Below are 11,031 nucleotides of genomic sequence, written 5' to 3' on the forward strand. Positions count from 1 at the left end.
GGCTCAGTCTTGCCATGTCTGCCTGGGAGAGACTGATGCAGTATAACTACCTTGTGTCTTGTTGCTGGGCTCAGTCTTGCCATGTCTGCCTGGGAGAGACTGATGCAGTATAACTACCTTGTGTCTTGACATGGTGTATGACGTTAATTACTTCCAGCGCCGACAGAGATGGCCCCCTCGCTTCGCGTTCCTAGGAAACTATGCAGTTTTTTGTTTTTTTACGTGTTATTTCTTACATTAGTACCCCAGGTCATCTTAGGTTTCATTACATACAGTCGAGAAGAACTACTGAATATAAGATCAGCGTCAACTCACCATCAGTACGACCAAGAATATGTTTTTCGCGACGCGGATCCTGTGTTCTGCCTTACAAACAGGACAACGGAGTGGATTCCATGCAGCGACCAAAACGACTTCGTAAAAGAGGGAAACGAAGCGGTCTTCTGGTCAGACTCCGGAGATGGGCACACCGTGCACCACTCCCTAGCATTCTTCTTGCCAATGTCCAGTCTCTTGACAACAAGGTTGATGAAATCCGAGCAAGGGTAGCATTCCAGAGGGACATCAGAGACTGTAACGTTCTCTGCTTCACGGAAACATGGCTCACTGGAGAGACGCTATCCGAAGCGGTGCAGCCAGCGGGTTTCTCCACGCATCGCGCCGACAGAAACAAACATCTTTCTGGTAGAAAGAGGGGCGGGGGCGTATGCCTTATGACTAACGTGACATGGTGTGATGAAAGAAACATACAGGAACTCAAATCCTTCTGTTCACCTGATTTAGAATTCCTCACAATCAAATGTAGACCGCATTATCTACCAAGAGAATTCTCTTCGATTATAATCACAGCCGTATATATCCCCCCAAGCAGACACATCGATGGCTCTGAACAAACTTTATTTAACTCTCTGCAAACTGGAAACGATTTATCCGGAGGCTGCATTCATTGTAGCTGGGGATTTTAACAAGGCTAATCTGAAAACAAGTCTCCCTAAATTTTATCAGCATATCGATTGCGCAACCAGGGGTGGAAAGACCCTGGATCATTGTTACTCTAACTTCCGCGACGCATATAAGGCCCTGCCCCGCCCCCTTTCGGAAAAGCTGACCACGACTCCATTTTGTTGATCCCTGCCTACAGACAGAAACTAAAACAAGAGGCTCCCACGCTGAGGTCTGTCCAACGCTGGTCCGACCAAGCTGACTCCACACTCCAAGACTGCTTCCATCACGTGGACTGGGAGATGTTTCGTATTGCGTCAGATAACAACATTGACGAATACGCTGATTCGGTGTGCGAGTTCATTAGAACGTGCGTTGAAGATGTCGTTCCCATAGCAACGATTAAAACATTCCCTAACCAGAAACCTTGGATTGATGGCAGCATTCGTGTGAAACTGAAGGCACGAACCACTGCTTTTAATCAGGGCAAGGTGTCTGGTAACATGACTGAATACAAACAGTGCAGCTATTCCCTCCGCAAGGCTATTAAACAAGCTAAGCGCCAGTACAGAGACAAAGTAGAATCTCAATTCAACGGCTCAGACACAAGAGGCATGTGGCAGGGTCTACAGTCAATCACGGACTACAGGAAGAAACCCAGCCCAGTCACGGACCAGGATGTCTTGCTCCCAGGCAGACTAAATAACTTTTTTGCCCGCTTTGAGGACAATACAGTGCCACTGACACGGCCTGCAACGGAAACATGCGGTCTCTCCTTCACTGCAGCCGAGGTGAGTAAGACATTTAAACGTGTTAACCCTCGCAAGGCTGCAGGCCCAGACGGCATCCCCAGCCGCGCCCTCAGAGCATGCGCAGACCAGCTGGCCGGTGTGTTTACGGACATATTCAATCAATCCCTATACCAGTCTGCTGTTCCCACATGCTTCAAGAGGGCCACCATTGTTCCTGTTCCCAAGAAAGCTAAGGTAACTGAGCTAAACGACTACCGCCCCGTAGCACTCACATCCGTCATCATGAAGTGCTTTGAGAGACTAGTCAAGGACCATATCACCTCCACCCTACCTGACACCCTAGACCCACTCCAATTTGCTTACCGCCCAAATAGGTCCACAGACGATGCAATCTCAACCACACTGCACACTGCCCTAACCCATCTGGACAAGAGGAATACCTATGTGAGAATGCTGTTCATCGACTACAGCTCGGCATTCAACACCATAGTACCCTCCAAGCTCGTCATCAAGCTTGAGACCCTGGGTCTCGACCCCGCCCTGTGCAACTGGGTACTGGACTTCCTGACGGGCCGCCCCCAGGTGGTGAGGGTAGGCAACAACATCTCCTCCCCGCTGATCCTCAACACTGGGGCCCCACAAGGGTGCGTTCTGAGCCCTCTCCTGTACTCCCTGTTCACCCACGACTGCGTGGCCACGCACGCCTCCAACTCAATCATCAAGTTTGCGGACGACACAACAGTGGTAGGCTTGATTACCAACAACGACGAGACGGCCTACAGGGAGGAGGTGAGGGCCCTCGGAGTGTGGTGTCAGGAAAATAACCTCACACTCAACGTCAACAAAACTAAGGAGATGATTGTGGACTTCAGGAAACAGCAGAGGGAACACCCCCCATCCACATCGATGGAACAGTAGTGGAGAGGGTAGCAAGTTTTAAGTTCCTCGGCATACACATCACAGACAAACTGAATTGGTCCACTCACACAGACAGCATCGTGAAGAAGGCGCAGCAGCGCCTCTTCAACCTCAGGAGGCTGAAGAAATTCGGCTTGTCACCAAAAGCACTCACAAACTTCTACAGATGCACAATCGAGAGCATCCTGGCGGGCTGTATCACCGCCTGGTATGGCAACTGCACTGCCCTCAACCGTAAGGCTCTCCAGAGTGTAGTGAGGTCTGCACAACGCATCACCGGGGCAAACTACCTGCCCTCCAGGACACCTACACCACCCGATGCTACAGGAAGGCCATAAAGATCATCAAGGACATCAACCACCCGAGCCACTGCCTGTTCACCCCGCTGTCATCCAGAAGGCGAGGTCAGTACAGGTGCATCAAAGCTGGGACCGAGAGACTGAAAAACAGCTTCTATCTCAAGGCCATCAGACTGTTAAACAGCCACCACTAACATTGAGTGGCTGCTGCCAACACACTGTCAATGACACTGACTCAACTCCAGCCACTTTAATAATGGGAATTGATGGGAAATGATGTAAATATATCACTAGCCACTTTAAACAATGCTACCTTATATAATGTTACTTACCCTACATTATTCATCTCATATGCATACGTAGATACTGTACTCTATATCATCGACTGCATCCTTATGTAATACATGTATCACTAGCCACTTTAACTATGCCACTTGGTTTACATACTCATCTCATATGTATATACTGTACTCGATATCAGCTACTGTATCTTGCCTATGCTGCTCTGTACCATCACTCATTCATATATCCTTATGTACATATTCTTTATCCCCTTACACTGTGTATAAGACAGTAGTTTTTTGGAATTGTTAGTTAGATTACTTGTTCGTTATTACTGCATTGTCGGAACTAGAAGCACAAGCATTTCGCTACACTCGCATATATCATCTGCTAACCATGTGTATGTGACAAATAAAATTTGATTTGATTTGATTTGATTTTTGACAGTAAACTGTTGTTAGCTGAGTTTGGCTGTTCCTCACCCAGTTGTATTCTTCCTACACAGCTGTTTCTGTTTCAGTTAAGGATTGTATTTCAATCTACATATTGAATTGATGATCATTAGCACCTGTTTGGTATAATTATTTAATCATACACCTGACTATATGCCTACAAAATCCCTGACTTTGTGCAAGTGTACAAAGTGCTGTTTTGAAGCCAAGGGGTGGTCATACCAAATATGGCTATGAAGCCAAGGGGTGGTCACACCAAATATGGTTATGAAGCCAAGGGGTGGTCACACCAAATATGGTTATGAAGCCAAGGGGTGGTCACACCAAATATGGTTATGAAGCCAAGGGGTGGTCACACCAAATATGGTTATGAAGCCAAGGGGTGGTCAATATAATCTATTAACATGTCTATTTTTGAAAGCATTCTTACTTTACAGCATTTTTTCACACCTGGCTAAAACTTTTGCACAGTACTGTATATATATTTGTTGTGTGTCTATATCGCTTCATCTCTGGTGAAGTATGTTGCTGTCTATGTTCCTCTGTCTCTGTCTCTGTGCCTCTCTCTCTGTCTCTGTGCCTCTCTCTCTGTCTCTGTGCCTCTCTCTCTGTCTCTGTGCCTCTCTCTCTGTCTCTGTGCCTCTCTCTCTGTCTCTGTGCCTCTCTCTGTCTCTGTGCCTCTCTCTCTGTCTCTGTGCCTCTCTCTCTGTCTCTGTGCCTCTCTCTCTGTCTCTGTGCCTCTCTCTCTGTCTCTGTGCCTCTCTCTCTGTCTCTGTGCCTCTCTCTCTGTCTCTGTGCCCCTCTCTCTGTCTCTGTGCCCTCTCTCTGTCTCTGTGCCTGTCTCTCTGTCTCTGTGCCTCTCTCTCTGTCTCTGTGCCTCTCTCTCTGTCTCTGTGCCCTCTCTCTGTCTCTGTGCTGTCTCTCTGTCTCTGTGTCTCTGTGCCTGTCTCTCTGTCTCTGTGCCTCTCTCTCTGTCTCTGTGCCTCTCTCTCTGTCTCTGTGCCTGTCTCTCTGTCTCTGTGCCTCTCTCTCTCTGTCTGTCTGTGCCTCTCTCTCTGTCTCTGTGTCTCTGTGCCTCTCTCTCTGTCTCTGTGCCTCTGTCTCTCTCTGTCTCTGTGCCTCTCTCTCTGTCTCTGTGCCTCTGTCTCTGTGCCTCTCTCTCTGTCTCTCTGTCTCTGTGTCTCTCTCTCTGTCTCTGTGCCTCTCTCTCTGTCTCTGTGCCTGTCTCTCTGTCTCTGTGCCTCTCTCTCTGTCTCTGTGCCTCTCTCTCTGTCTCTGTGCCTCTCTCTCTGTCTCTGTGCCCTCTCTCTGTCTCTGTGCCTGTCTCTCTGTCTCTGTGCCTGTCTCTCTGTCTCTGTGCCTCTCTCTCTGTCTCTGTGCCTCTCTCTCTGTCTCTGTGCCTGTCTCTCTGTCTCTGTGCCTCTCTCTCTGTCTCTGTGCTCTCTCTCTGTCTCTGTGCCTGTCTCTCTGTCTCTGTGCCTCTCTCTCTGTCTCTGTGCCTCTCTCTCTGTCTCTGTGCCTGTCTCTCTGTCTCTGTGCCTCTCTCTCTCTCTGTGTCTCTCTGTGCCTCTGTCTCTGTCTCTGTGCCTCTCTCTCTGTCTCTGTGCCTGTCTCTCTGTCTCTGTGCTTCTCTCTCTCTCTCTGTCTCTGTGCCTCTCTCTCTGTCTCTGTGCCTCTCTCTCTATCTCTGTGCCTCTCTCTCTGTCTCTGTGCCTCTCTCTCTGTCTCTGTGCCTCTCTCTCTGTCTCTTTGCCTCTCTCTCTGTCTCTGTGCCTCTCTCTCTGTCTCTGTGCCTCTCTCTCTGTCTCTGTGCCTCTCTCTCTGTCTCTGTGCCTGTCTCTCTGTCTGTCTCTCTGTCTCTGTGCCTCTCTCTCTGTCTCTGTGCCGCTCTCTCTGTCTCTGTGCTCTCTCTCTGTCTCTGTGCCTGTCTCTCTGTCTGTCTCTGTGCCTGTCTCTCTGTCTCTCTCTCTGTCTCTGTGCCGCTCTCTCTGTCTCTGTGCCTCTCTCTCTGTCTCTGTGCCTCTCTCTCTGTCTCTGTGCCGCTCTCTCTGTCTCTGTGCCTCTCTCTCTGTCTCTGTGCCTCTCTCTCTGTCTCTGTGCCTCTCTCTCTGTCTCTGTGCCTCTCTCTCTGTCTCTGTGCCTCTCTCTCTGTCTCTGTGCCTCTCTCTCTGTCTCTGTGCCTCTCTCTCTGTCTCTGTGCCTCTGTCTCTGTGCCGCTCTCTCTGTCTCTGTGCCTCTCTCTCTGTCTCTGTGCCTCTCTCTCTGTCTGTGATCTTTCTGTGTTTCTCATATTGCAGTGTGGTCATAATGCGTCACACACCGTGTCTTGGGACTCTGTCTGGTGATTTGCAGAGCCGTGCCTGGTTCACACCGTCTACTCCATGCTAGTGTAAACTATGCTCTCTGGTGTGCCGTATTGACATCTGCCTCTACCAAGTTCACTGGTTCTGTCTCTATCACTCTGTCTCACTCTCTCTCTCTGTGTTTCTCTCTTTCTCTCTTCTCTTCCTGCCTCTCTATTTCTTTCCTCCTCCCGTGTGCCTCTGACAACACCAAACACCTCCCCCTTCTCCCCCTGCCTCTCTCTTCCTCTCTCTCTCTCTCTCTCTCTCTCTCTCTCTCTCTCTGTCTCTTTCTCATGTACAACCCACCACCACCACCTTGCCCCTCCCTTCCTAAATAGCAGTGGCCCATAAGCTAGGCTCCGCCCCCTCGCAGTACTTCCAGAGAGAAGGAGCCAATCCCAGGGCTCAGAGTCACGGCCTCTCCTCCCCCTCCACAGGCTGAGTTGCCCCTCCCATTCTGGTAAATACATGCTCTCTCACACTTTCACTTCATTTTCCTCACTTTCAGTTCAGATGTCTTTCTGTATGTCCCGATGTCTATCTTCGTGTCCACTGCTTATCTGTGCCTATTCTATTCTCCACTTCTAATAACTGTATGAACTGTGTTCCTGTCCATTTCAGACCTACTGCCTTATATTCCCTGTTTACTTATTCTCTGGTTCTTCTTGTTGCCTCGGTGATGTCCTCTCTTCCCCTTGTCTCTCCTTCTGTTCTTGTTGCCTCGGTGATGTCCTCTCTTCCCCTTGTCTCTCCTTCTGTTCTTGTTGCCTCGGTGATGTCCTCTCTTCCCCTTGTCTCTCCTTCTGTTCTTGTTGCCTCGGTGATGTCCTCTCTTCCCCTTGTCTCTCCTTCTGTTCTTGTTGCCTCGGTGATGTCCTCTCTTCCCCTTGTCTCTCCTTCTGTTCTTGTTGCCTCGGTGATGTCCTCTCTTCCCCTTGTCTCTCCTTCTGTTCTTGTTGCCTCGGTGATGTCCTCTCTTCCCCTTGTCTCTCCTTCTGTTCTTGTTGCCTCGGTGATGTCCCTCTTCCCCTTGTCTCTCCTTCTGTTCTTGTTGCCTCGGTGATGTCCTCTCTTCCCCTTGTCTCTCCTTCTGTTCTTGTTGCCTCGGTGATGTCCTCTCTTCCCCTTGTCTCTCCTTCTGTTCTTGTTGCCTCGGTGATGTCCTCTCTTCCCCTTGTATCTTCCCCTGCACTTTACCAGTGATGCTCTTCTTCATCCTTGACTCTCTGTCTTTCTCTCTCTCCTTCTGTTCTTGCTGCCCATGTTTTTCTGTTCATCATTCCACCATTTGCCTTCTTTGTACTTTTCTCTGAGAGAGAAACCTCCCAATGTTCTATTTCAGTGAGGTTGGGGTGAAAGGTCAAACAGAAGGAATTCTGGGAAGGATGGGAGGGAGAGGAGACATTTTGATTGAAACGCTTTATGTTTGCAGCTCTGTTCAGGTTCCTGCAGAGGGAGATGTAGCCTTTGTGTTTTGTCTGTAAGTGTGTGTGACCACAGGGTGCAGTGTGTGTGTGTGTGTGTGTGTGACAGAGTTCTTTAGATGACTTTGTGTTGTTGTGTTTTGTACAGTTCTGGTTTTGTGCATGTTGAGCTACTGTTAAGGAGAACTTGGATAAATCAGACTTGACATCAAATGTTTTGGATGAACTTTTATTTCAGAGATGGAAGTTTTGATCCTCTTTGTCTGTGAGGGGTGGTATCTGTCTGTGTGGTGTGGTACCTGTCTGTGTGGGGTGGTACCTGTGTGGGGTGGTCTGTCTGTGGGGTGGTACCGGTCTGTGTGGGGTGGTACCTGTCTGTGTGGGGTGGTACCTGTCTGTGTGGGGTGGTACCTGTCTGTGTGGGGTGGTACCTGTCTGTGTGGGGTGGTACCTGTCTGTGTGGAGATGTACCTGTCTGTGTGGGGTGGTACCTGTCTGTGTGGGGTGGTACCTGTCTGTGAGGGGTGGTACCTGTCTGTGAGGGGTGGTACCTGTCTGTGTGGGGTGGTACCTGTCTGTGTGGGGTGGTACCTGTCTGTGTGGGGTGGTACCTGTCTGTGAGGGGTGGTACCGGTCTGTGAGGGGTGGTACCTGTCTGTGAGGGGTGGTACCTGTCTGGAGGGGTGGTACCTGTCTGTGAGGGGTGGTACCGGTCTGTGAGGGGTGGTACCTGTCTGTGAGGGGTGGTACCTGTCTGTGAGGGGTGGTACCTGTCTGTGAGGGGTGGTACCTGTCTGTGAGGGGTGGTACCTGTCTGTGAGGTGTGGTACCTGTCTGTGAGGGGTGGTACCTGTCTGTGAGGGGTGGTACCTGTCTGTGAGGGGTGGTACCGGTCTGTGAGGGGTGGTACCTGTCTGTGAGGGGTGGTACCGGTCTGTGAGGGTTGGTACCGGTCTGCGGTCTGTGAGGGGTGGTACCGGTCTGTGAGGGGTGGTACCTGTCTGTGAGGGGTGGTACCTGTCTGTGAGGGGTGGTACCTGTCTGTGAGGGGTGGTACCTGTCTGTGAGGGGTGGTACCTATCTGTGAGGGGTGGTACCTGTCTGTGAGGGGTGGTACCTATCTGTGAGGGGTGGTACCTATCTGTGAGGGGTGGTACCGGTCTGTGAGGGGTGGTACCTGTCTGTGAGGGGTGGTACCTATCTGTGAGGGGTGGTACCTATCTGTGAGGGGTGGTACCTGTCTGTGAGGGTGGTACCTATCTGTGAGGGGTGGTACCTATCTGTGAGGGGTGGTACCTATCTGTGAGGGGTGGTACCTATCTGTGAGGGGTGGTACCTATCTGTGAGGGGTGGTACCTATCTGTGAGGGGTGGTACCTATCTGTGAGGGGTGGTACCTATCTGTGAGGGGTGGTACCTATCTGTGAGGGGTGGTACCTGTCTGTGAGGGGTGGTACCTATCTGTGAGGGGTGGTACCTATCTGTGAGGGGTGGTACCTATCTGTGAGGGGTGGTACCTGTCTGTGAGGGGTGGTACCTGTCTGTGAGGGGTGGTACCTATCTGTGAGGGGTGGTACCTGTCTGTGAGGGGTGGTACCTATCTGTGAGGGGTGGTACCTGTCTGTGAGGGGTGGTACCTATCTGTGAGGGGTGGTACCTATCTGTGAGGGGTGGTACCTGTCTGTGAGGGGTGGTACCGGTCTGTGAGGGGTGGTACCTGTCTGTGAGGGGTGGTACCTGTCTGTGAGGGGGTGGTACCTGTCTGTGAGGGGTGGTACCGGTCTGTGAGGGGTGGTACCTGTCTGTGAGGGGTGGTACCTGTCTGTGAGGGGTGGTACCTGTCTGTGAGGGGTGGTACCTGTCTGTGAGGGGTGGTACCTGTCTGTGAGGGGTGGTACCTGTCTGTGAGGGGTGGTACCTGTCTGTGAGGGGTGGTACCTCTCTGTGAGGGGTGGTACCTGTCTGTGAGGGGTGGTACCGGTCTGTGAGGGGTGGTACCTGTCTGTGAGGGGTGGTACCGGTCTGTGAGGGGTGGTACCTGTCTGTGAGGGGTGGTACCGGTCTGTGAGGGGTGGTACCTGTCTGTGAGGGGTGGTACCTGTCTGTGAGGGGTGGTACCTGTCTGTGAGGGGTGGTACCTGTCTGTGAGGGGTGGTACCTGTCTGTGAGGGGTGGTACCTGTCTGTGAGGGGTGGTACCGGTCTGTTTAACACAGTGCTAATATATTATGTTTCTTTCTTTTGTTCTTTCCCTTTCTATTCATCATCTTCTCCCTTTCCCTCCTCTCACTCTGTCTGTCTCTGTCTCTGTCTCTCAGCCCAGGGGAAGAGTAGGAGGCAAAGTGTGTTGTTTTAGTGTGGGTGGGGTTGGGTGGTTGGGGGGGTTGTGAGGAGGACAGTGACGTACGGAACTGTCACACACACACACCAACCCCGCCACACACACCGAAGGAGTCCAACACACACCCTGCCACACACACTCACTCACCCCGAAGAATCCAACACACACCCTGCCACACACACACACAGAAGGAGAGAAAACACACAGTACTACCCAAAACAACAACAACAAGTCAACAACACAAGACTGAGGAACACTAAAGGGAGAAAAACAAATGACTTAACATAATGAAGCCAGAGGATGAGAAGACTTGAGGATTTGAACATGAAGGTGAATATGTAAGAAGAGGAAGATGAGAGGAGCGATCCTCCGTGCTGCTTCTTCTACTGCTCAGAGTACAGCAGTGATTAGGGCCGCTTTGGACTAAGCTGAGTGGATATGGTTTGAACAGGATTTGCTGTATCAGTGAGCTCTAACGGGAGGGGGGGTATGAGGGGGTTGGGGAATGTGAGCCTCTGCACCCCCAGGCTAGAGGACGGGCATGTTTAAAGTGAGGGAGGGATCCTCTCTCCCTCTTTCTTTCTATAGTCTAGACTGAACTGTAGAACTCTGCTTTTTCATATCACACCCTAACCATAAGCCCTAACCTCAACCCCTAACCCTAACTAACACCTCAAGCCCTACCCTTAACCAACATCTCAAGCCCTAACCTTAACCAACCCCTAACCCCAACAGACACCTCAAGCCCTAACCTTAACCAACACCTCAACCCCTAACCTTAACCAACACCTCAACCCCTAACCTTAACCAACACCTCAACCCCTAACCTTAACCAACACCTCAACCCCTAACCTTAACCAACACCTCAACCCCTAACCTTAACCAACACCTCAACCCCTAACCCCAACCAACACCTCAACCCCTAACCTTAACCAACACCTCAACCCCTAACCTTAACCAACACCTCAACCCCTAACCTTAACCAACACCTCAAGCCCTAACCCTAACCAACACCTCAAGCCCTAACCTTAACCAACACCTCAAGCCCTAACCCCAGCCAATAGCTGAAACATCGACACCTAGCTAACTACCATACCGCCGGTCGTGTCCATTTCTCTACCCCACACACACACACATGTATGCACGTGCACACACACACACACGAGGCATAGAATTGTGTCTATAGGATGCTAATCCTTTGTTTCCAAATCATATTTGGAATGGAATGGATTACATACTGAGCCTGGAGAATCTCACTATTTAATCCATTGTATGCTT

The 11,031-nt window shown here is 50.7% G+C and overlaps 1 protein-coding gene across 5 annotated transcripts in view; it reads left to right on the top strand.

Annotated features, from left to right (window-relative positions):
• The window catches only part of LOC112222327 (cyclin-dependent kinase 16), a 118,155-nt gene extending 107,555 nt beyond the window's left edge, over window positions 1–10,600 (top strand). For 2 of the 5 annotated variants that reach the window (XM_042304100.1, XM_042304101.1), the window contains 2 exons: window positions 6,329–6,450; window positions 9,731–10,598. In XM_042304100.1, the coding sequence (XP_042160034.1) occupies window positions 6,329–6,432 (104 nt within the window). In that variant the 3' untranslated portion in view covers window positions 6,433–6,450; window positions 9,731–10,598. Of the gene's footprint in view, window positions 1–6,328; window positions 6,451–9,730 lie in introns of all 5 variants that reach the window. The other 3 variants (XM_042304098.1, XM_042304102.1, XM_042304099.1) reach the window with 3 other exon arrangements.
• Window positions 10,601–11,031: the final 431 nt, after the last annotated feature.

Source organism: Oncorhynchus tshawytscha, linkage group LG22 (genome assembly GCF_018296145.1).
Source record: "Oncorhynchus tshawytscha isolate Ot180627B linkage group LG22, Otsh_v2.0, whole genome shotgun sequence".
Lineage (NCBI taxonomy): Eukaryota > Metazoa > Chordata > Actinopteri > Salmoniformes > Salmonidae > Oncorhynchus > Oncorhynchus tshawytscha.